Source organism: Siphateles boraxobius, unplaced genomic scaffold, assembly GCF_051911475.1.
Source record: "Siphateles boraxobius isolate OS27281-9 unplaced genomic scaffold, OSU_SipBor_1 20, whole genome shotgun sequence".
Lineage (NCBI taxonomy): Eukaryota > Metazoa > Chordata > Actinopteri > Cypriniformes > Leuciscidae > Siphateles > Siphateles boraxobius.
This window is the reverse complement of record NW_027508811.1, coordinates 20,525,630-20,551,533: the sequence shown is the minus strand read 5'-3', so window position 1 is coordinate 20,551,533 and position 25,904 is coordinate 20,525,630. Positions and strand designations below refer to the sequence as shown.

At 39.0% G+C, this 25,904-nt stretch overlaps 1 protein-coding gene across 32 annotated transcripts in view; it reads right to left on the bottom strand.

The window, feature by feature from the left end:
* Nucleotides 1-25,904, bottom strand: part of kiaa1109 (KIAA1109 ortholog) — a 58,202-nt gene that overhangs the window by 2,898 nt on the left and 29,400 nt on the right. For 2 of the 32 annotated variants that reach the window (XM_077237379.1, XM_077237377.1), the window contains exons 44-82: nt 25,698-25,876; nt 25,406-25,581; nt 24,117-24,823; nt 23,305-23,550; nt 23,123-23,216; nt 20,502-20,708; nt 20,182-20,411; nt 19,846-20,075; nt 19,613-19,718; nt 19,358-19,455; nt 19,094-19,279; nt 18,819-18,987; nt 18,515-18,726; nt 18,029-18,227; nt 17,880-17,939; nt 16,866-17,092; nt 16,407-16,625; nt 15,077-15,207; nt 14,859-14,982; nt 14,654-14,769; nt 14,466-14,535; nt 13,530-13,577; nt 11,730-11,962; nt 11,440-11,643; nt 10,462-10,666; nt 10,015-10,204; nt 8,978-9,136; nt 8,712-8,851; nt 8,433-8,631; nt 6,859-7,062; nt 6,564-6,740; nt 5,874-6,011; nt 3,359-3,568; nt 3,102-3,258; nt 2,845-3,002; nt 1,992-2,181; nt 1,693-1,910; nt 1,348-1,599; nt 1,052-1,255 (exon numbers count right to left, since the gene is read on the bottom strand). In XM_077237379.1, coding sequence (XP_077093494.1) covers nt 1,052-1,255; nt 1,348-1,599; nt 1,693-1,910; nt 1,992-2,181; nt 2,845-3,002; nt 3,102-3,258; nt 3,359-3,568; nt 5,874-6,011; nt 6,564-6,740; nt 6,859-7,062; nt 8,433-8,631; nt 8,712-8,851; nt 8,978-9,136; nt 10,015-10,204; nt 10,462-10,666; nt 11,440-11,643; nt 11,730-11,962; nt 13,530-13,577; nt 14,466-14,535; nt 14,654-14,769; nt 14,859-14,982; nt 15,077-15,207; nt 16,407-16,625; nt 16,866-17,092; nt 17,880-17,939; nt 18,029-18,227; nt 18,515-18,726; nt 18,819-18,987; nt 19,094-19,279; nt 19,358-19,455; nt 19,613-19,718; nt 19,846-20,075; nt 20,182-20,411; nt 20,502-20,708; nt 23,123-23,216; nt 23,305-23,550; nt 24,117-24,823; nt 25,406-25,581; nt 25,698-25,876 — 7,272 coding nt within the window. The remainder of the gene's footprint in view (nt 1-1,051; nt 1,256-1,347; nt 1,600-1,692; nt 1,911-1,991; nt 2,182-2,844; nt 3,003-3,101; nt 3,259-3,358; nt 3,569-5,873; nt 6,012-6,563; nt 6,741-6,858; nt 7,063-8,432; nt 8,632-8,711; nt 8,852-8,977; nt 9,137-10,014; nt 10,205-10,461; nt 10,667-11,439; nt 11,644-11,729; nt 11,963-13,529; nt 13,578-14,465; nt 14,536-14,653; nt 14,770-14,858; nt 14,983-15,076; nt 15,208-16,406; nt 16,626-16,865; nt 17,093-17,879; nt 17,940-18,028; nt 18,228-18,514; nt 18,727-18,818; nt 18,988-19,093; nt 19,280-19,357; nt 19,456-19,612; nt 19,719-19,845; nt 20,076-20,181; nt 20,412-20,501; nt 20,709-23,122; nt 23,217-23,304; nt 23,551-24,116; nt 24,824-25,405; nt 25,582-25,697; nt 25,877-25,904) is intronic. The other 30 variants (XM_077237382.1, XM_077237380.1, XM_077237399.1 and 27 more) reach the window with 27 other exon arrangements.

The following is a 25,904-nucleotide window of genomic DNA, read 5'->3' as shown; positions in this document are numbered from 1 at the left end:
ATGAAACGCCCACATTCAAGTGTTGATAAAGAAAGAATGCATAAACCTAGAATAAAAAAAAGTATTTAAAAGCAGAGGCTCTGTTCTTTCTTTCAATATATATCATGTTCAGATAGTCATACAACAAAATATTCTGGGGGCCATGAAAGTTTTGTAAAAATTATCAAAAAGTCGACAATATACAGTATTTTTTGTAGCGTAGCAACATGAAATGAAATGATGAAAATGAAATTAAAATCTACTCTCCTGTGAGGTTCATGTCACGATATCAGATTTTCACTACATGATTATCGTGGCCATGATAACGATTCACGTTCAAAATATGAGTGTAGGGAGGTGAGAGAGACTGTATGTAATCAGTGTAGAGAGAGTGCGTGCGCATGGTTGCCAGATTGCAAAGATTAAGTTAAACTTTGGGCAGAAAACATATTCTTTTAACAGAAAAGCTCTGAACTGCAAACATGAAAACTTGTAGTAGAGGCTTGAACAGCAGTCTGAACTAATTTTGTAAAGTTTTTATTTTTTCACTACATTTTAGTGTTGTCTTTTTATACATCAACAATATTGCATGTTGATATAGTCACAGTTATCGTTTAATTACCTTATTGTCGTCTCGTCATCATCTCGTCTAAGTCATGGGAAAAAAAGCTGGTCGACGGATCATTTTTCGTCGTAATTTTCGTTAACAAAGTTAATACTAGTAACCAAAGGTGAAGAAAAAGTCCTTACTGTTGATCTCCACTTCCTGCAAACCGGGGTGAATTAACTTATTTCATTAATTATTTATTTTTTAATGAATGTTTTTTTTTTAAGCAGGAACAGTGTCTCTATTTCATTTGTCACCTAGCACAATATCGTCCATATGATTTTGTGTGGCAGTAATAGCTACACACTGCATCATCATCTTGTTTTTTTGGGGGTTTTTTTTGCAATACCACCACCTATTATGTTGAAGTGTCAACCAGGATATTTACGATATTACAATATAGGCAAAAGACAGCAAGGCAGCTCACTAGGTTTGGAACAGAGCCATTGAGTGTGCAACATTTACCTTCGTTCCTCATGGCAGTGACATAGTTAAACCACTCGTTGACTGTAGCCACCCCATGTGGGGGGTTTTCATGACGACGGCGGGTAACTTTAGTGATGGTTGCCATTGGGCTCTCCAGAGCACCACAAGGCTTGGTTACCATGGTATTATGCCCAAGGTGAAAGTCAAGGGTTTGAACTATATATGTAGAATCATCACTGGAGCCTAGACAAAAAAACACAAACTGTTAGTTGAAATTTATGAAAAGGCAAATTATGGATGAATGGTTGGATGGAAAACCAGCACTGTGTCTGTACCATCCTCCCAGATCTTTTGTGCTTCAGTCCAGAAGGCGATGTTGGGCTCTTCCAGGTGGAACAGCACCCAGGACTTGGAACGGAAGTTGGGCCCATGGAAACAAGCCAGAGTCATGTGGTTGCCATGGAGACTCATCGAGCCGCCCAGCTGCACAGCATCCTCTGGGAGGGGCATCTGAAAGAGGGAAATGTGACATCCAGCCACCATCTTCAACACACTGGGCCAATGTCTGTGATGAGCTGCATCCATATCTGAGAGAAAAATACATTTATGTTGGTCTTTAAAGTCATTTCATTAACAACAAAATTGTATTTTAAAAGTAAAATGGTCACAAGCACACTAACAGAGTTCAGCTGCTCCTTTGTCCATGTTGATGACCGGGGTTTTGGGAGGATTGTAGGGCACCGGGCCCCAGGTGGACAGGGCTCGCTTGCTGGTGTCAAACTGCTGTGTGAAGAACTCTTGCAACTTCATGCCGATTTTTATCAGGTCAGGGGTGGTGGAGCGGGAGATGATCACCTGGAATATGTCCCACTGCAGGTCTCCATGTACAAAGATCTCACTGGAGGAGATGCACATCAGAGATGGTTTGGTATGGTTGAGGTATTAGTTGATAAGCTAGTATGATTGGCAGTTCTTATACCTTTTCTCAGATAGACTGGCCTGAGTCGTGCAGAGGTTCACCTTCCACTCATCCTGTAGTTGCAGGTCAGCGTTACTGAAGATGCCCATTAATATGCTGGAGCCCATATAGTCCAGCCGGGCCTCTGTGGAGCCCATGGTGATCTGAATCTTATGACTGGGCTGCTGATTTGGATGTTCTGAAATATGGGCTAGAAGAACAATCGGTTATTAGTTACTGAAGAGGATGACCAGACAGCAGAGTTCTGTGCCATACAGAAATGATTATTAAAAAAAGCCTTTTCGTTTGCAATTCCCCTCATAAATTTTAATTCAAGTAGAATTAAAATTAAATTAAATTCATACATGCTCTAAGTGTATTTAAAGTTGCGATAAAACAAAAGTAGCAAAAGATTTTTTTTTTCTTTTGTATGAACTACATCTGAGTGCAAAGGACCATTAAAAAAACAGGGTGCAGGGTCGGTTCTAAAAATCAGTTGTTTCAATGGAGATCTGAATGCGAGCTTGCAGTCGATTGTAAGAAAGAGAAATTTGTATTTAATTAATAAATAATGAATTGATACTAATACATATATATTATATTAAATTATACTAAAAATATTATAATATTAAATTATTTAACTTGACATTAAATTAACTCATTTTATGGACCATGGTAGAAAGGAACACCATTTAACAGAACATACTAATTTTGATATATTGCGTTTTGATAGCTGTTGTTTCTGGTTATTATAACACTATTAGAAATATGTCTGATAATTGGAGAAAATAACTAATTAGGAAAAATGGACATAACCGGTTGTTAAAGCGAGTACATTCTCTCTAAATTAATAAATAATTAAAAGTATACTTACAGACCATCTCCAGTGTGTTAACGTCAATGTTGCCACCCACCACTCCTCCTTTGGAATCCAGTTTGGAGCGACCCAGTCCGATAGACATGCTGATCTCACGATCTCTGTTACTGCCCACTGACAGACGGCCCTGACTCTTCAGCCCACTTGTTGTCCAACTGTTTAAACACACACATACATAAATAGACATCAAACAGAGAGATATTAAACATGTTAACAGCTGCACAAATCAAATAGTTTCTGTAGGTCTCTCGTACGTATTGTTGCCCATGACATTGCTCATGTTCATCTGGACATTAAGCTGTTTAAGGTTGATGGCGAACACCACCAGAGTCTCCCATGGCGAACCCTGCTGTGCTGCTGCTGCTGCTTTTCCGTTCCGAAACGACGGGATGGCGGTCTTTGTGACAGAGTCTGTAGAGACCCACACACAGACAATTGGGTAAATAGATAAGGATGGTAGAGCCACAAAGCTGCACATCATCAGCAGACCTCTAGCAGCATGTATGTGTACCTCTGCGCGGTGCTGAAGAGTCAGACACGCTGCGGGAACGTCCGGTGGCGGGTGATTTGAGGTGCGCGTGGTTTGGTGTGGCATCGGTAAAGACGGAGGGGTGTTGAGTGGTTTGACCGTCCCACGTCCTCCAGTACGCTTTTCGGCTGGACTCAGGAGACAGGTGCTGTGCGATGCTCTCCACAGAATCTGGCGTGGCAGGACCTGAGGCTACAGCACATTTTACAGCCGTTATCATCAACGCTTTCCAGCATTCATCTGAAGATGCGAGATGACTGGGACAGGCGAGTAGGTATACATTACTGTTCAAAAGTTTGGACTCAGTTTTATTAAGATATTATGGTGAAGTTTAATCGCATGCTTTCTGAAGCAATTCTTAAAGGGTTAGTTCGCCCATTTAAGACATGAAGTTGTATGCAATCCTTACCAGCACTATAGTGTATACACACTGACCCACTCTGTTGTCACCCCCCTGGTCCGAGTTCTGACCGCTGGAAGTTTTTGAATGAAGTAATCCCGGCTACTTTCCGGGGCCACAAAACTGTGCGTTTTTACGTGAAAAAAGATTTGCGTTTCAAAGCTTGATTAATTTAACACAAAAAAAACACGCCGGGCAAAATTCATACCTCAGTTTTAATGCGGCACTATTTTCCTTCCGTTTCTATCAATCCGCGCTGCTGTCAATGTCAACAGTGCGCACGTGACGATTAGCTGTTGATAGCGCGACTCGCCGACAACATGTCCGACTACGAAACTTCAGATGATGAAACTAATTTTAGCACAGTGTCAGACGGATCAGATGAAGACAGTAATTTTAACTCAACGACAAAGGGATATCTTTATGAACCGGAGTATACCGATGCCGAACTTGAGCAGATGGACAAAGAACGGGAAGAGAGAGAGCGAGAGGACAGAGAAGTTGTCCAATCTGATGCTGGGCCCACCACAGCTGTAGCAAGAGGCAGGATGAATGACAAATGGTGTGTTCAATCAAATATTTTTCACAGCAAATTGTAACAATATATATATATTTTTTTTTTTTACACATCTTTTCACGTGTTTTATAATGGAGTCTAAACATCATCTTGTTTACCGTACAGTTTAGACATGGGATCATAAAGTTAGTAAATAGAGCTTACCCGTGGTACTGGTACAGCAAAACTCTTTAAAATCATGTTTTTTCCTTTTCCTCCTTGGTTGGAGATGTAATCGTCTTCGCTGAAGTGAGCACTACACACACGAAAATCCTTTATTCGAGATAATTTAGCTCCCGCTGAGTAGCCGATGGCAACCAGCCAAAGCTGTCTCATATTCATATTTGATACAGGAAAACGATGAAATTTGAACTTTGATCCCGGCACATCCTTGTTGTCACAGCCTGGGAATTTACAAGTTCGCACCATTGTTAATTTAATATTTTTTACCTTGTTGTCGATCGATTGTGTAAACACTATGGAAGAGCTGATCGTCACGTGCGCACTGTTGACATTGACAGCAGCGCGGATTGATAGAAACGGAAGGAAAATAGTGCCGCATTAAAACTGAGGTATGAATTTTGCCCGGCGTGTTTTTTTTGTGTTAAATTAATCAAGCTTTGAAACGCAAATTTTTTTTTCACGTAAAAACGCACAGTTTTGTGGCCCCGGAAAGTAGCCGGGATAACTTCATTCAAAAACTTCCAGCGGTCAGAACTCGGACCAGGGGGGTGACAACAGAGTGGGTCAGTGTGTATACACTATAGTGCTGGTAATGATTGCATACAACTTCATGTCTTAAATGGGCGAACTAACCCTTTAAAGAGATAGTTCGTCCAAAAATGAAAATTCTGTCACCATTTACTCACCCATGTGTTATTGCAAACCTATAAGACTTCAAAAATATCTTTGTGTTTTGAAGATTAACCAAAGCTTAATATTTGGTAAGGTTAATACCAAAGCTCCATATGAATGGAGTGGTTTAACCAAAAGTCTGTGAAGATATATGATTGCTTTAAATGCTGAACAGATATAATTTAGGCTTTTAATCATACCCACATTAGAACACCCATTCATAAAACGCACCACATATAGTAAACACGAAAGCTTGTGCGCAAGAAGCCGACAATAAACCTCATTGTCCTTTCTGGGTGAACTATCCCTTTAAACAGCTCAATACCTCAAACTTAGGTTAATCCAATCCTTTTGTTTTTCCACTCTTTTTCAGATTTAGTTTTGTCTATTAAATTCTGCCTAAAAGGCATCTCTTCACTGTTGCAGATTTTGCACTGCTGTTTGACAGGTACGGTTCAATGAAGCTGCCAGCTGAGCACCAGTGAGGGGTCGCTTTCTCAAACTGCTGGTTGTTGTCCAGCAGGCATCTGTCATTGTTAAATCCAGTTTGCTTTCTTCTTTCTAGACAGCAGTGCAGGAAATAGCCTTCATCTCTCAAAAGAACAACAGACTGATAAAATGCTTAATAGTGATTCCAAACTTTTGAACAGCTGTGTAATGTTGAGAGTATATACAGTATTTATAACCTGGTAAGTTAATGGTCTGGTCTCCTAGAAATAATCTCCTGGCAATGCTTCTGCGGTACCAGGCTCGTGGGAATGCAAGAATCTCACTCAAACGCCTCATGTCGTACTTGAAGGATGCAGAACCGATATCACACACCGCTAAAAGAAAGACACAAACACACAGTGTCACATTAGTTACTGAGGCAACTGAAGGATTCCCTTTAATTGCATTTTATTGTTAAACACACTACATGTTAAAAGTTTTGGGGTGGAAAGACTTTTTCATGTTTGTTTGTTTTTTATGCACAAAAATACAGTAAAAAAAAGTAACATTATTATCTATTCCCAAATCAGCATATTAGAATAATGACAATGTATAATAATGCAAGAAACACTTCCTATTATTAATCGATTTTGAACAGTTGTACTGCTTAATATTTTTGTTTTCAGGATTCAAAAGTTATAAAGAACAGCATTTATTTGAAATGGAAATCTTTTTAACATTATAAATGTATCTACTGTCACTTCTGATGAATTTATTGCCTTCTTGCTGAATAAAACAATTAATTTCTTTAAAAAAGACAAATTAGTGACCCCAAACTTTTGAACAGTCATTTACCAGTAGTGTCATACAGCCGGAAAAGGCTTTAGTAAGGTGATGCAATCAGACATTCTGAAAGATATCTCAGTAAGTCATTTTGAATTACTCACCTGAGATGTTGATAAGAGTGGTGTCCATCTTCCCACCCTTGCTAGCAACAGAAGTATCAATAAATGCTGGGCATCCTGTACGTCTCATCCTGGAAAGACTGACTTTCACAAACTCCAAGTTGATGGAGAGAGAATCTTTCCTGCCCGTCACTGAAGAGGCCTCTTCGTCCACTGCTCCTGAAAGAACCAAAGTCATCTCCAGAATCTTATAATTATCTTTACAGTATATATGTTTATTTTACTTATAAACCATCACAATAGAGTGATGAGTAATGTCTTTGCAATGGGCTCTCACCCAGTGGTCCTGGTCCAGGCGGAAGGCCAGTAACTGCAGACTTCTGTTTGCCGGCTCCATAAGGATGAAACACGTACAGTGAGAAATCTGACATACAGGCAGTGAAACTCAGACCTGATGAGTTAATCGGTTGGCCTGTTAGATCTGATTGGCTGCTGTGGTGGCGACTCCGCCCCAGAGGACTGCCTAACCCTGTAGATGGACCTGAGGGATGGAAGAAGTTACAATGATTACCATTAGTCAACACACCCTTTAAAAGGGGCTATATGTAAGAATTTTCATATCTCTTTTTTATTGCCGATGTGTGAACAGCTTGTACAACGTTCGATGTTCCTAGGTTGTCTATGAAAGCCTATAGATTTATTTTAATGTGAAGGACTCAGGATGTTTTTAATCGGGAAAATCAAGAGGATGTGACGTTTATGTGAGCTCCCGAGAGCCTGTCAGAATTGGGTGTAATGCATTACGAATTAATTTAAGTTATACATTTGACGTCTAATGTTTATTTATTTGAAGGAATTAAAAGAGCAGTTTCATATCTCTCCTTGTACTGTTCAACTGGTCGAGGTTGATTTGGGATTTACAAAGTAATTAGATTACTGTACTAATAACTCTCTCTAAAAAGTATTGCATTACTCATTATGTTGTTGAAGATTTAATTAGTTGCTAGTAATTACTTTTTTAGAGTAACTTACCTAACACGGGGTTTATGACACGTGAAGCGAATGCTTATACAAACCACGATAATGCCGAACGAAATAATCTGTACAACAGTCATGCAAAGAAAATGGATTAATTCAAACTAGTTTCACATAGCCAGATCTATATACTTTATAACCAAACTATCACAATTGTGTAATTTTAATCACCTCATCTGTCAACCTGATGCCAGTGAAAAGCAGAGTTCATGCAAACATATTCACATCGCAATGATCAGATGCTTTGCTAACGGCTGACTTCTCACACCAGTCATTTTTGTTGTGTTTATTTTGTTACTGAGGAAAGCACATATTTACATATTCATCTAAACGTCGCTCTCAGCAGAGTGAATAGTGTCTTGATGTTCATTAACAGTATATTCCTGCTAAGGTGTTTTCAAATTTATTAGCAAAGAATGAAAAATAACATTGCCGCGCAAGTATATATATCGGTATATATATATTATATATATATATATATATATACACACACACACACAAATTTTTGAATGGTACTATACATCAAAATGGCATAAGAGAGAGATTTTCAGAACAGGACCCTCATGGTGAATTTGATTTAACCAAGTACAACATGCTCCAGGCTTAACATCTTTGTTGATCCTGAAACAACATTCCAATCAACCAATCAGATTTGAGAGACAAGTTTACAGTTTATGTCAAGTTTAGGCTTACAACCACAGATAGGTGGCTTCTACATCAGTGTTATCATTTCCCTCTGATTTTAAAGATAACTTCTAGGTAGGGTTAAGTTTAGGGCTAGATTTTTAAACAGGAATGTTGTTCCAGGATCAACAAAATATGTTGATCCAGGAACATGTCTAACTTGGCAAGATAACGGTGACCGTACATTCATACCTTTGCTTCCAGGCACTCTGTTGGCATTGTGTACCGATGGAGGTGTGGAGGAAGGTGTGTGTTGGCCCTCTGACGGATGGGTGGTGCTGGTGGGCTCAAGTTCACCCCTATTGGATGAGAATACCAGATCCAGAGAGGGAAGTTTCAGCATGCACTCCACTCGAGACATGGGGAGACAACTGAACCGGATCTGAGAGGGCTGAGGAACAAACACAATGAAATTAACAGACCGCTTTGAGATGGTTACTTATGAGTACAAATGGAGGAACGCTGGTATACCTGCACCCTGACATAAACTACCACATCCACAGGGAAGGAGGAGTATGAATTTCCAGCAGAAGACACAAGAGACACCTGAGACTCCTCCAAAGGATCCACAGAATCAAAGTGACCAACATCCTCCTCAGGAACATTGAGGGCTACACAAACACACACACACACACACTAATATCAGTATAAAGTATACACACAAAAACCTCACAGATTTAAGTGATTTTATCATATGTTAATCAAGTGACGAATGAGAAATCTGAAACTACACTTACTGTAGTTCCTGTCGACTGGTGTGATGGGAATGGTCTCTAGCGCTTTCTCCAGGAAGTCCAGCAGACATGGGCTGATGACCATTTCCTCTGGCAACGTCTGTAGGGCTACCCATGCATACAGCTTAGCCATCTTCACCCCTACACTCGGCTTACCTTTAGCTGCTCACACACACACACACACACACACACACACACACACACACACACACACACACACACACACACACACACACACACACACACACACACACACACACACACACACACACACACACACACACACACACACACACACACACACACACACACAAAGTTGAGAACAATCCTTCTTTGCTGCCAATTTATCATGCAATGAAAGCAAAAGATTCAGAGCAGGATGCAACCATTTGGCACCTAATTCACCTCCAGCATGCAAGTAATATGCAGGAAGCACAACAGAGCAGCAAAATAAAATAAAAATTGTTTAACACAAGCATAAAATGCAATTACGGTATAGAAAATGATTTAAAATCAACAGCAATAAATAGCTAGCAATCAATGGATAGTAATGTCTAGATATTACCACCTGCTCTCATTATATGGTAAAGAACAATATTACTCTTTACTGTATTTTTGATCAAATAAATGCAGCCTTGGTGAGCATAAGAGACTTCTTTAAAAAATAAAAATCTGACGGATTTCAAACTTTTGAATGGTAGTGTATATACCCTTCTATGATTTATTTTTCTAGTTTAAGTTGCTGTCAGCAAGATAAACCAGAGAAAGATGAGAAAAAAAGGGGAGTAAAATTGTTGCCAATAATACTATAATACCAACTAATAATGGAAGCTTGTCTCAAACCAAGCAAAGTCATGTCAGCATTAAAAACAACAGAACCACAGCGGAAAAAAGATCCTCCCGAGTGGCGACTGTGAAGACTGTTCATAGATAGTCATGCGCTACAGTCGAGCTCAGAGCTGTGGGCTTCAGTGCAGAGATGAGGCTAAGCGCATGCAGGAAGCCAGCGGTAGAGGACGACAGATGAAGAGAGTGTGTACCTGAAGGGAGAGGAGGGGGTGGGGGAGGGGGAGGGAGGAGTGTGTTAATCTTTCCAGGGCCTGAGGCTGGTGGTGCGGGTGAGTCTCTCATACCAAACAGTTTGGACTCTTTGGAAAGGGTTCTGGGAAGGGAAGATCCACGCGAGGCAATGGGCGACTCCGTCTTCAGCATTTTAGAGTTGTAATGTAGCTGTAAACAGACAGAGAGGGGAAAATGAGTGCTACAGTTAACCAGTCATAAAAAGTGTACATTACTGCATCCATTTAGGTTTACTGCGGTTTTACATTTGTAACATGTTTTATTGCAGCGGTTGAGCATTATAACCTATCAGACATGTTGGCTATGAGTGTATTTGCGGGTTTTATCTGGTGGAAAACCAAAACTTAAGTCTCAGGTTGAAAAATTGTAGCTGAAATCCTTCTGTGTGCAATCGGCTTTACTTAAACCATATCATTAGATCCACTGCAGACCTTAACATCCACTCCAGGGATGTAGAAGACAGTGGTCTCAATGTCACTGGTCTTGCTCTGCAGAGAGGTAGGTACTCGCTTAGCATTCAGAAGATGAGAGCTGGAGCCTAAACTGTGTTGCAGCTTTCGCTTCTTAGGAGGAGAGTCCTGATCCAGACTCCTCGAGCTCCGCTCACAACTCCTAAACAACAGAGAGACATTTTAGACACACAGAAACGCTTTACAGCTTTGATCGAGATTAAATCCAGAAGAATAGAGCTCTAAATGGATGATGTTTTCTTGTAGGCCAAACCTGGAAACGCGTTAGCATTTAAGCACTTACATTTCCTAAAGTCAAAGGGTTTTTTGGTTAAATGCGTGAAATAAGGTCTGTGGTTAACACAACCTCAAGATATTTTCAAGTTTTATTCTACGTCATTAAAATTCACAAGGAGGTATTACTGGTGTCTTGAAAAAGGCAATTGCTGACAAGTGGCTAAATTAGGTTGTTAGGAACATAAAAATTCATCACGCCGAACAGGTAAACTCATCTACACACCAGTCCGCTTTCACAGCCTCATTGGTTTTATAACCATGCTATTGCAAACTATTCTATCTCAAACTCAAACTAAAACAGCTTTTAAATAAACTCTGAAAAAGTTGTTGGAGTTTGTTTATAGCCTATTTTTATATTTTTACTTCTGGTGATTGTATTTAAGCTTCAAAATTTATAAAAGTTGTGTTTACTTAAATATTATCATGATGAACAAAAAATGTCAATCTTTTGTTTGTCATAAAGTTATCATCTGCAATAATCCAAAAGCCATTGAAAAAAATCCTATTGGGTTTTGGTTGAGGGAACCCAGGGTGACTAACTTCCATGTTGTCCTACAAGAATATGTCATTACTGCACCGCTGCAGTTCATTTTATTTTCAAAATGTGTGATGTGTGGGCATTTTGGGTTGTCTCTTTACCTCCTCACTGCGAGATCTTCATGCTCAGGTGGCTGGGTGCTGGGGTGCAGCACACACTTGCCGCTGTCAATCTCGACACGCACATCCAGCTCAAAGTCAATGTTCCGTTCAGTGGGCGGAGCTAATCCTCCACGCTGAGGGGGGGTGTTGGGCCAGCGCTCGCTGAATAATGCAGAAAGTGCAGATGATTTCCTCTGAGAACCCCTGAGAAACACAAATATTTAGACCATCAGTTTAGGGAGAGTGCAATTGTGTTTGTCGAGTGTTTGCATGCACAGCGTTTAACGCACCCTGGTCTGCGATAATAGCTGTGTGGCCTTTCCCTGTCAAACTCGTCATCTTTGTCCGAGTCCTCTGATGAAGTCGAGGAGAGGTCGTCCCGCCGACTGTCATCAGGCTGGAAGGGAATGGTTGGTGAAAAGACTGCTGGTGTGCCAGGGGCACTGAACACTGAGCATGATGGGTAATGGGCAGGATCATCAATGGTGACAGACAACAGGTCCACCTCTGTCTCCTCCGGGAACTTCAACAATCAGTGAAAGCCAACAGTCAGAAGATCTGTCTATGCATCTATCCATCTATTCACTCATTTCTCTTCTAAAGGATTTACGTCTCTTCAACTAAGCGAGTGTTGACATATCCAGGTTACATTTCACACAAAAATAAAAAAATAAGAAAAGTTTTATGCTTTAAATTTAAAAAGAAAGCATTTTTTAGGATCATTAAGATGGCTGATATTATTGATTTTTAAATTTACCATTATTGCCCAATATTGGAAGCAAATCATAAATCCATTCCTTCAATTATAATGCTAATGTTTAGATGCCTAAATTCACTTATAGTATTTAAAACCATTGATTTTATTTTTAGTAAACTGTATTTTTTTATGACACTGTAATTAAAGCCTTTATGTATATATTATAATGTATTATATATATATATTATAAATAATTGTAACCCATATTATAAATGCATTGTAATATTTGTGGATTCCTTGTTTGTTTGTTTTTTTTGTCATATATTTATACTTTGTGTATAAAGGGGTGGTGGGTATAACGTTATTTCCATGAGTATGGAAAGAAAATAATATGGAAGTAAAAGAGTCCCATCAACTGTTTGGTTACTGACATTCTTCAAAATATCTGAAATAAATTTATACAGGTTTGGAAAAACCTGAGGGCAAGTAAATGATGACAGAATTTTCATTTTTGCGTGAACTATCTCTTCAAGTAAAGTGTTACCTTTTGTACACAAAATAGTATAACATTTTAATTATCAGCCAATTTTCGGTCATCAAAATAATTACTGGATATAAGTATCGGACAGAATTTTAAGATCAGAGCATCTAGATATTTTACTTTTGAGTTTGTAATTGTATCATTATACTCAATGGCGATTCTCATTGCTGCAATACAGAAATACTGGTCAATATATTAGATTAATGCTAATTTAAGTTTGTAACTTGATCTACCATAGAAAATAGAAATCCCTTTATCCAACTGCCTAAAATTTACAAATCATCTCAATGAATCCATCTATCCATCCATTCATTATTCTGTCCCTGTATCTGTTTATGTCCTTAAAACCTAAACTGGTCTGATTCTGACTCATATTCAAACTGAATCCGTTGGCTGATAGCTCATAACCAGAGAGCACTTTGGAGAAAGCTTTTCCTTTTCCCAATTAATGCTTTCCACTAAGACCCAGCGGAGGAGAGAGGGATGAGAAATGAAAAGATGAAAAGATGGACAGATGACAAGACATCATAAGCAATCCAATGAACTAAGATCAAGTTCTAGACATGCTGAGGAAACAAGAGCTGATTAGTTAATACAAACACAGCATGAGAGCAGCTGCAACATATGGAGCGAGGGAGTGTGTGAATCAATGTAGAGTAGAGAGATCAAGACAAAATAAGACCACTTTCCAACCTAAGATCCAAAAATGCTAAAACCATTTGATTGAGAAAGTCAAAGATGATTTTTGATCGAGTTTTGAAAAGCAGTTTTGATTTAGCACAAGAAGATTTTCATGCAGAGATTCAGAGGATTTTAAGAATTTGATTTGATTTGATCGTTTTTCTCTGGTACCTTAAATACAGAGCCAGCTGCACTGGGGAATAGGTTTGGGGTTTCCATCTTAAACACAAACAAACTTATGAAAAACCCATCCATAAATAAAACCGGTATACTGAGCTATACAGTACATGATCATACGTGTTCAGCATATTATGTGTATACTACACAAGTACTTGCAGGTGAAACTATAAAACCACTGAGTGTGAAAGTGTGTGTCTGTGAAGTTCACAACAGTTCAATTTTTTTTTTAAATGTTTATGCTCACCAAAACGGTGATCAAAACAAATTTGCAAAAAAATTCAGTACTATTTTAAAAAGTGAAAACTGTTTTGTATGCAGAGTTGGTCCTCAAGAAACATTTCTTATTATTATCAAAAGTTGAAAACAGTTTAATAATAGTGCTTAATATTTTTGTGGAAACCATAATAAATGTTTTCCGGACTTGAATAGAAAGTAAAAAAAGCATTTATTTGAAATAGAACTGTTTTATAACATTATAAATGTTTTTTAACTTCAATTTAATGCATCCTTGCTAAATAAAATTATAATTTTTGAATGGTAGTGTATTTCAAAAGCAATCTTCGTTGACATGTAAACAATGAACATGAAGATGGAACATTAAGGTGCGTTCACGCCATGTCGTAATTACCACAACGATTCTGAACCCTAAAAAGCCTTCATGTGCTTGTAGAATTTACAATTTTCTGAGAGCTACGACTTGTACCATGTGGCCACTGTACCACCTGACCACTGCAGTTTTAAGGTGTGTTCGGTGTTCAGATCGATCGGTATATGACATCAAAGAACCATGAGAGCAATTCAAAAACAAACAAGCGCTTTTTTTTTACGACATGGTGTGAATGCAGCATTAGAATGACGACAAAAAGGTGCATAAAGCATTTCAAATGAACAAAGTCAGACACACACAGATGTATGCATGCACACTACCGTGTCAATGTTGAAGGTAACCCTTGGTGCTGGAGATGCTGCATCAACTTTTATATCGGGCAGGTCATCCCTTTTGAGACAAAATGAAAGAAAGTAAGGATGTGTAACTGAAAGACATTAACCCATCTGCAAATAACTGAGTGTTTGCGTGAGTGAGTGTTTGTGTGAGTGAGTGAGTGTGTGTGTACCTGGGTCTATCCGACCTCTTCATTGCTGGTCTGCCTGTTGTTGAGATGCTCTTTGACCTGCTGTTGCTGTAGCTGGGCTTGTACCCTAAACCCCATTTATCTTTCAAAGATGCAGCCTAAACAAAGCATAACCATTTAATCTCTACCAGATTTACAGTGTATAATTAATAAGCAGTAATTAAAGCTGAATCAAAGCGATTCTTACCCGCATGCTGGAGCGCCGCAGCTTCTTGCGCACATCTCGGCGGATATCATTGACAGCGACAGATTCCAACTGCTGGTAGCGCTGGATTTCCTGGTTAATAGTGCTTTCACTTGCACCCAGTTTCCTTAGAGAAAAAAAAACAGGAATAATAGGGATTTCTTTTAGGCAGAAGCCAATTAATTGAGGTATTTTGGTTCTTGATGGTAGGCTGACATTACTTGAGATCGTCAATGACTTTGGCCTGCTCATTGAGTTCTCTAATGTCCACCAGGCGCTTGGAGAACTTTCGTCCACGAGCGTCGATTATCTGATTGCTCATAACTGCCTGCCTGCGCAGGTCAACAGACTCCTGTAAGAGGGAAACTACTGTCAATATAACACATTTAGATGCAAGACATACTTAGGGGTGGGCGGTATGACAAAATCACGGTATGAGCGATTCAGAAATGTTATACACCACTCTATATATTTTTTGAAAAATATTTAAAGCTTACATTTACACTTCTGTTCAAATGTTTGGCGTTTGTATGTTTTTTACATTTTTTTGAAAGAAGTTTCTTATTCGCACAAAGCTGCATTTATTTGTTTCAAAAATGCAATAAATACAGTAATATTGTGATATATTACTACAGTTAGACTATATTCAATTTCTATTTTGAATAAATGCTGGTCTTTTTAGCTTTTTATTCATCAAAGAATCCTGGAAAAAGTATCACAGGTTCCAAAAAAAAAAAAGAATTAATTAAGCAGCAGTTTCCAGCATTGATGATAAATCAGCATATTAGAATGCTTTCTGAAGGATCATGTGACACTGAAGACTGGAGTAATAGCTGATGAAAAATCATCTTTGCATCACAGAAATAAATTACATTTTAAAATATATTAAAATAGAAACCATTTTAAATTGTACTAATATTTTTACAATATTACAGTTTTTCTGTATTTTTGATCAAATAAATGCAGGCTTGATGAGCATAAGAAACTTCTTTAAAAACATAAAAATAGTAATGTTTCCAAACTTTTGATCGGTTCTGTGTATTTACATAAATGGTATATCATGACCTTCTGGCATATTTCAACAGTCGCACAGTTTTTTACCATCATTCTGCCCAGCCCTAGGCACAGTCATGCATAAGAATCTATTCCAAAATCACACAGAATATTAAACACTGTCAAAACAAGTGTGGATCATTGCAGACAAACAAAAATCAAAACACCACCCCAAAAAACTGATTACTGAAGCAAAGACAATTCATGAGAAATGCATCCTTTGAAAATGCGAAATGAGAAGATGTGACTGGCCACTCATTTCTCATGGAAAGGAATCAGATGAGACTAAAAAGCAGCAGGAAACCGTATACTCCAGACTCGCTCAACATATTTCAGTTGCTCAAAACCAAGAGTTCTAGGCACGATTCAACAAGGTTATGAGCAATTTGACTAATCTTAAAAGAAACTTTCACCCTGAGAGTAGGAACAATATGGAGAGAAAGAATGTGACAGAAACAGAGAGGATTGAAAAGCAAACGGGAGCTCTAAAGTACATACACAGCCCCAGGACAGGGGTCTGGGATTTCTAGTTCGTTCTGCATTGGCTGAGGATGTCAGGCGAACACTTCTCGACTTTAGCCGAGTGATTGTGGATGATGGAGAAATATTACGACACTCAGAAGGTGAGAGGGGAGGGGGGCTGGGGTTAATGCCCAGAATGCTGTTCACCAGCCGCTTCCTGAACGAAATTCTGGGGCTGAGATCACCTTCAGGACACTGCAAACATGGGCCGGTTTAAAACAAACACAGACACACACTACTACACAGACATTGAGCACAAATACTAAAAGGAAACTTCACATAGGGTGTTTTGAACACAAAAATGACATATCCAAACAATAAAATAAAAGAAACAGACAATGTCAGTTAAAAATAAAAAATTAGCCACAAACACTTTACAATGACAATAAAAGTGAGCCAACAAATGTTAGTGTCATAAAAAATGTGAGCTCTGACCACGTGTATGGGGGGAGACATGCCATCACTCTCGTCCTCGTCTGACAGGTCAGCCATGTTGACCGAGTTGAGGTCTGTGATGTCATCGGTGTCCTCTTCACCGGTCAGAGATGTGAGTGTGTTACCCAGAGCATTCAGACGCTTGCCGATGTTGGGATCCATGTGCACATCGATACCACACATCTTCCACAAGACATTAAGGGTCCACGTCCCTGCACTGCTGCTCTCTGGAGTATTGAAAGGTTTTGTTATTGGATATAGAAAAAAAGTCAAATATGAAGTCAGCATTAAATCAACATTGACAATGTTTACTTTCTTAATGCAGGGTCTTTATGTGTTCATTTGATCAATGTACACTCCCTTTTAAGAGATTGGGGTCAGTCAGTTTTTTTAAGTATGTATGTAATTCAACATTAGGTCTAAAATATAAACGCTTATAATAGGCGTTTAAAAACCCGCTTTGGAAGAAATGATGATGTGCTGACTCATTTAAATTGATCAATAAAACTGACAGAATTTGTTTTGTAACATAATAAATGTCTTTATTATTTCAAATAAATGCTGATTTTTTGCAATTTCTATTCATCAAAGAATTCTGAAATTGTTTTCACAAAAATATAAAGAAGCATTGTTTAATTGTTTTCAACATTGAAAAAAATATTAAGAAATGTCTCTTGAGCACCAAATCAACATATTACAATGTTTTCTAAAGGATCATGTGACACTGAAGACTGGGGTAATTCTGCTGAAAATTCAGCTTTCCATCTCAAGACTAATTTGTATTTTTTTAAATATATTAAAGTTATTTTAAATTGTAATAATATTTCTGTTTTACTGTATTTTTATCCAACAAATGTATCATTGGAGAGCATATGAGACATCTTTCAAAAACATTAAACAATTTTACCAACCCCAAACTTTTGAACAGCAGTGTTCTTTTATCATTTTTATTGATGATTTTTTTTAGTTGAATAGACCAAGTAAAATTAATTCAGAAGATCATTTCACACATACCTGCAGAGGCCTGGCCTGTTGTTCTGGAGCAAACCTCATAAGTACCATCAGGGACAACACCTGAAAAGCCACATTGAGTCTTTGAAGAATCAGGGGAGCGTTACAGGGCCAAAAATAGACACAACGCATTAACATTGAGTGTTACTCACAGGCATTCATGACCAGTTCTCCTCTGATCTCAGGTTTCCAGTCATCCCAAGTTGTCTCAAACCCCTCAGCAAATCGAATGCAAAAGTTTTTAAAATGTCCTTTGCTGACCAGAGACTCGGAGGAACAGGCTGTTATTAGCGTACTCTCGATGGTTAACACCAGTGCTGAGCCAGTGTCAAAATCAATACTGTGATTGGCCTAATGTACAGTAGCAAACAGTAACAAACATCAATCATTCAAACAATTCATGTGCAATAGTGAAATACAAGACAGGCAGTACTTTATACAGTTAAAGTCCAATCACAATTGATACAGACCAATCTGGGCTGCACGTCTCAAAAGCATCGTAAGCTAAGTTGATCGTAGAGACCACTGGTGGCAATGGTTCTACGATCTACTTAGGCCTGCGATGCTTTTGAGAAACACAGCCCTGATGAGATTAAACATTAAAAGAATGAAAAATGGATGCATCAGTGAGGATCCACCTGTGTAGAGTTGGTGATAGGTAGGCAGATGCCCAGGTCATTGACAGTGAGCTGTAAAAAGAGAGTGCTGAAGGCCTGGGCGCTGGTCTGCTGTATTGCTGGCAGTTTGTCTACCACTTCTTTTGTGGCCATATGAATGTCCGAGTTGAGAGCCAAGCGTTGTTCCTTCCAGTTATCATAGGCAGCCTTATAGTTCAGCCAGAACAGCACAGCTAAAAATAGACATACAAATACGCAATTACAAACCCCCCAAAATTACCCAATGGATACACACGAAAAGAAAACAAGCTAAGTTTGGACTGACCTCTGTCAAATGCCACTGGTTGAGCAAAAACAATAGGACGGTTGAGGGTGATCAGGACGGCCTCTTTGTTAGAGCTGCCACTGATCTCCTCCTGCAGAGCATTGCGCAAACCGATTCGAGTGCGGAAGTACGCCACCTGGTGGAAATCTGACCCCGCCTCCTCATACACCTGCAAGAGAAAGGTGTATCTCTCTCATGCATCCACAAAAAAACTTTATATGACAATAATGAATAACAGAGCATGAAGAAACGCTCATTTCTGTAACAGTGGCTACCTGATGTTTGACGATTTGCCCCAAAGCCAAGTTGAGATCCACTTGACATTTCCCAAAAAGCTTAAGGTAGTTACTTCCTGTGGGAGTAGTCTTGCACTGAACCCGATTGGACAGTTCAAGCTCAATCCAGCCCGTTTCAAAGCGCACCGCCCTCATTGAAGGAGTGGTGGCCGTCATTTGAATCCCCTGCAAAAGAGAAACATATTCAAAACGTCTGCAGAATCCACCTTAACAAATAAATACATCATTTAAGGAAGTCCAAACCTTAAACGTCAGATTTAGAGAGTAAAGCAGGATTTTAGGTTTGTCGCCATCTGTTGACAAATCGTGTTCATTCCACAGTGGGATTGGTTGCTCCCCTCCTACAGAAAAACACGCATTTCACACAGCTGATCAAGTAAAAGAATAAAAATAAAAAACACATAACAAAAACTAAAATAAATAATAAAATAAATAAAACATATAAATAAAAATTTAAATAGAGTTCTCCATTTATGCTACTTGTTCTTCAACACATACCTGAAACCTTCTGGATGACCTCATTGACCTCCTTCATGAAGACCTTTTGTAAGAAGACTAGGTGGTTGAGCAAATCTGTGGTCAAGTTGTGTTCGAAAGATCCAATCTAAAAATGAAGAAAAATTTCTAAAATGCTCTATTTCAACCGTATGCATCCATCTGTAATCCTGGAACAAATTGATAATCAAGCACAGCATTTAGAACAATTTCTCATTGAAAGGTCAACGACACACCTCAGCTACACAGCGCAAGTAATTTCCCTGCAGATAGTTGCTATATTCTGGGGCCCAGGCTGTGTCGCTGTGGCCCTCGTGCTCCTGTATAATGTACTGTCCTGACATGGTGACGGGAGGCAGATTTAGGCTGGCAGTGGGGGGCATGGCTGACACGTCCACAGGGGAAACCTTTGACTGGAAACACAGCTTATGATTGGGCAGTTCGAAAGTAAAACGCGTCTGAGCACCTGTGAGAGGGAGACAGCAAAACGTTAATCGTTTTTAATTGTTGTATCTGTGTTTTCCAGTGCGTTATGGAATAAATTAGTAATTCGCTTGTGGAATTGTGGGTACCAGTCATGCCATGGCTTTTCATGCGCCCCATCTTGTATTCTGCTTTAAGAGAGGGCAATAGGGCTGCGCCAATAGTGATCCCATCGAGCATAGCGCTGAATTTCAACACGATTGGCTTCTTCTCCAGTCCCTCGGGCAGCTGAGGAAACTCACTGGCCTCCACTGGAGTTTGATTGACACTCACTTCAGAGGGCTGCGGAGTTGGCGTCTCTTCTCGGTTGGGAGGAGGGCTGATGAAAACAGGAAACCGATTTAAATTTAATATCAACAACAAAAAATCATAGGAAGTGTGAAAAGAAAGTGGCAGATGTTTGCCTCACATGTTGGAGGGCTGACGGATGAGGTCTGAAATCTGTTTTGAGAGCTGATGGGAGCTGCGGACCATCATGCTGTGCAGCGTTGCAGGATGTTGCGGGATGTTGATGAAGATAGCGCCCACTTTAAATACTGCAGCATTATTGGTCTTCAGTCCACGCTGTGCACTATATAAAGCCTGGGACTTTGCGATGTTACACTTCACCACAGTCCTAATATACAAATACACACAAACAAAAGGAACTTACTTCAAATGCTCACTTTGAAATCACAGCCTGCATGTTACACCGAGCAGTCACATAAAACAATGTCTGTGAAATGTATAGACAGACTTTGGCAAAGTGTACAAGTGAAATGTTCATGTGGCTGGAAACGAGGCCTTGTAGATATGGGAACTGCAACAAGAGAGAGAGATCTAGATGGATTAATAGAAAAGAGGAACGGGAGAGTTTTAGCTCCTGTATAACTTGACCATGGACGGTCCATCTTATTCATACTGCACAGAAAAATCACAAAATTGGCAAAAACTTGCCAAAATGACAAGCTCCAATCAGATTGCCCGATGCATATGCAATTACATCCACCGGGCTGCTGCAATGAGACATTTGAGGAGGAACTAATCACTGGATTTGACAGGTTTTCACAGGTTAAAAGATATTAAAAGACTTTTGTATGAGGCACGTAGCAGCACATAGACTCAATATCCACGAGCAAAACTTTATAATCGGTTTTCTGTTCTGAGTTCTGAGTTCGTAAAAACTCTGTAACGTTACTCTGTCACGTAGTAACGTCACGTTCAAACCAATCTATTATTATTGCATCATTGATTTCAGATAAAACTGCACTTAAACATCTCAATAATGTAGCGATGTAGCAAAGTTAAAGTCAAGCAAAGCACCTTTCTGTTGCAAATTCACTAGGACCCGTTGCGAAATCCGAGTGGGGAAATCTTTCACCCTAGGTGAAATTTCCAGTCAAGTGAAGTTCTATTGAAATGACTAACCAGTGTCTGAAGATACCATATCTGTGAAGCCTTTATATGAGAGAGTTGTGGCGGGTTAGAGAGGGTATGAAATGTTATGATAGTAAGAGTGAACACCATGTGTCATATGATTGACATATGGAAGGACTGTGATATCCAAATATTATGGAGATTTTATGAATGGTAATGGAAAAAATGACAAGGTTACTGAGGAAACTTAGACATACAGGAACTCCTGCTTGGTTGTGCTGGTAGGTGAGGTTGGAAAATCCTCTAGTCTGCCAGCAAGAGAGGCAGAAAAAACAAAACAAAAATGACAGATAGGGAGAACAGAGGAGAGTAGAGAGGAGGAAGATAGAAGAGGGGAAGTTATCCACAGAAAACATTTCAAAACTGTCACATATGCTGTGATAAATCTGTACTCCTAAAAATACATTTGAAAGAGAGACCATCGGAACAAAAACAGATTCAAGAATGACTTCAAACAACTTTAAAATATGACAATAGCAGAGAATATGCTAGGAATAAAGTGCATTTAAAATCCAGAATTTTACATTTCCTGAAGCTAAGGTGTTGTGGGTCGTTACCAGGGTGCAGTTTCTAATTTATTTAGTTTTTGATTGTTTTTAGTTTGCTGTCATTTGGTTTCAAGAAACATGGTCAACTCTCTATGACAATCTGGTCTCTAAATACACTAATTGTTCAAGGTTTGGAATTAATAAAATAAATGAATAGTTTACATTACATAGCAAGCATCCATTTCTATTCCAAATTAATGCATGACAATAAATAAATCAAAACAAACAAAAAATCCAGCTTTACCGTCATAGGGATAAATCATATTTTAAAATATTACTGTGTTACTGTATTTTGATCAACTAAATGCAGCCTTGGTGAGCATTAGAGATTTTTCATTCAAATTATTAAAACAATCTTACCGACCTCAAACTTTTTAACAGTAGTAACTTTGGTACCTCATTCAGCGAAAGTATATGAGGTCTTGAATTTTGTACAATTTAGTCCATAAGTTGATTTGTCAGACCGATCAAATAAACAGAACAAATATTAAGGCTCCATAGAGATACGTTTACATTCTTCAAGAAAGTCAACCTACCAACAGCTTAAAGTGTAATGCATGTGAAACTGGGATTGAAAATAATAGTAGAAAGAAAAATTGGTTACTTTCTATTTCGATCGTTCACTTTTGACCTTCTACTAAATATGAGTAACTCTGCAACTACCTCTCATTAGAGTACTAGTAGACTGTTATCAAAATAAAGTGTTAGCAGATATTAAGCAGACAGTCAACCAATACTCTAATAGAATAGAATAGAATAGAAAAACTTTGTTAATCCCCAAGGGGAAATTGCAGTGTTGCAGCAGGATTTTAACACAGAATACAAACCAAACATATTACATAGACTGACATATACTGACAATAATAAAAATAAAAAAAAGACTGGTAATTGACATGTAGTTGCAAAATTACTTGTAGTTAGAAAAATGTCTAAAGTGGACCATCAAAATAAAGTGTTACCGAAAAACTACACACTTCAAGGTAAATGGATTTATATAAAGGTGGACAATAATAATTGATAGAGCACCCAATAGGTCTTAAAGCCTGGTGTTAAGGGAACTACTGACTGTATATCTGGTGAGATTCCTTCCAGAAGCACAATGTTCACACATCCGATATGGGCCGAGGCACAGGTCTCAGTCATCTTCTGATGGAGAATGTCTACAGCAAGAGAACAGGCATTACAGGATATTTCATCTGGAACAAGATATTTTAATATTTTAAAGTGTGTGAATGCTGTTTGCATTACCCTTCATTTTCTCCTTTAAAGTAAAACTGCCATGTATTTTCTTAAGCTCTGCCTCCATGGTTAGTCCTCCAATGTCTGCTTCCAGATGTGTGCGGTTCACCATGCCAACGCCAAACACGATCAGTGTCACATGCTGGGGCTCAGAGCTTACCAAACTACGCCTACGACCCAGCCGACTGGGCGGTGTCTCGCCCTCGGATTCAAACACCAATCGACATGGAGGATCCGCAGGGCTCCTCCCACCCTCTGAATAGCAAAAATAAACAGTTGAATGGGCAAATTTGGCCAAAAGCAAAGATTGTCATGCAGGCAGATATTTTTATACCAGTCAGATGCAACGTAAGATGCTAAAAAAAATTTTTTTTGCAACATAACATTATTTTTTTACGGCAACATATGAGACAGTGTTTCCTCTCTCTAAATATCATTACCACAAAATCTTTTTTACCATAATGTATAATCAAATAATGACATTTAAACTGTAAAGTATTTATACATCATGGTACAATAATCTGCTGTACTCGCTTTTAATATAAATGTATTGTATTCACCAAGGATGATACTCATTACTGTATCACAGTACTGAACATTTTATAAGAATCATATTTGAGAATATTATAAAATTAAAAAAATAATTTAATGAATTAATTTTTACTCATATTAAATAATAAATATCACTGATTTTCTTGAAAATAATAGCCAAAAACAGGCTTTATTTTCTTTTTAAATTATCATTATACTTTTTATATTATTTCATGTTTTTTCTTTAAGAAAATAAAAGCAATTGAAATCAACAGAGCAGGAAGTCCTACCTGAGAGGGCATTGTCTTGGTTCTTCTCCAGGATGCCTGTGGGGTCTGATATGAGCGAGTAGAAATTAAGAAGTTTGTACATGTTCTGCCAGCACTCGGCCGACGGCTCGCTCTGTTCTGACACTGTGATGGAGTCCGAGTCATCCATCTGAATGGTCATGTGATCCGCCACATCGCGTGAACCTTTCCGCGATACTTTTGACGTTCTTCGCTCTGAACGCCCCAGCGTCCCCCTTCCACGAGGCTCTCGATTCCTGGTCAGTGTGTCCAGGCCTGGCCCGACCACGGTGCGTTTGCTCTTCTGAGTGCCCAGTCGAGCAGCTCCGTTCAGGCTCCCACGAGAACTACGGCTGAAATCAGATGAGCGGAATTCCCGATAAGGCCGTGCCTTGGTGGGCGTGGGGGAGGAGGAGCCAGCAGTGTAGCGGTTGAGTTTGATGTCAGTCTGTGTTGCTTTGATGTCATCAATCATTGTGCTGAACTGGTGAATGAGGCGGACAAGGGCCATATCCACATGCTGGCGAATCGCCTGACAAGCGAGGGTAAAATGGCAGTGCACGCTAGCCTGGGGTCTCCGGCTCAGCTCGTGAAAAGACAGTGCGCTGGCAGAGGGAGGGGTTGACATGCACTTCTCTAGCACGACTGCATTCAAACTGAAAGTCTCAATCATCAGGGCAGGCTTGAAATCAAGAGGGGGGAGATTTACCCTGAAACAAAAACATTTAAAATTAGCGATATGCAACATTACGACTGCTTGAGTACTCAGTAGGTAGACAATTGTTCATTGTGGGACGGCAAGGGAAAAAGAGACAAAGTTCCACTTTACCATTGTAAAATTAATGAATAAGGATAAATATAGGATAAATTAGGATAAAATAAATGGCCGCCAATAAGTTTGAGAGAAAAACAATGTAATCTAATGAATGTAAATATTATGTAATAATTATAAAATAATTATTTCACATAGCTATTTATAACCACCTATTTTACAGAAATAGTGTTTAAAGAATGACATTTAGTGCAAAAATATTGGTAATTCTTGCTTAGCAATCATAGTTTCAATTAGAACACATCACATACGGTCAGGTGGTCGCATTCATTCTACACGCAAAAGATCATATATTCCAAAACACCGAATGTTCAAATCGGATCCAAAACTTTGCATATGGTGAGAACTCCAGAAAGCTCACTTACTTAATTAAAAAAAATTTACCCAAATGAAACTCTGAAAGGGGGGGGGGGGGGTTACTCTGTCTAGGATATCTCTAGAAAGATAAAAGCTGTGTTACCTGTGTGCTCGTTTGTTCTTTCTTTCTTTGCTGGTGTCAGAGTCGACAATGTCAGCTCTCAAACACTCAAGAGTGCCGCTGAAGGATAGGTGCTCCCCAAAATACATCTTGTAACTTAGTGGAGGAGCATCCTGGGGCTGGATACCAATGTGACTCAACAAAGGCTTAAAAACAACCTGTATGGATAATCCCAAGAGAGACACACACACACAAACAGAATGAGAAAGGCAATAACATATGTATGGTTATAAATAAACAATAACAAATTAATAAGTATTCCTGGCGCACAGACCTGTGCGTCAGCTAGCTGTACAGCTGCAGGGCAGAGATTCGTCTCATCTTGTTCAAGCAGGTCCTCCTGACTTGTGCTGTGCTGGGAGTGTGAGTGCTGAGAGTGTGTGTCCAGTGTGTTCTGATCACTGGACAGTACAGTGTTAAAATCTGATGCAGAAGGAATGGTGGGGAGCACTCCTGTATGCAAAGAGTTAAAGACATTCAG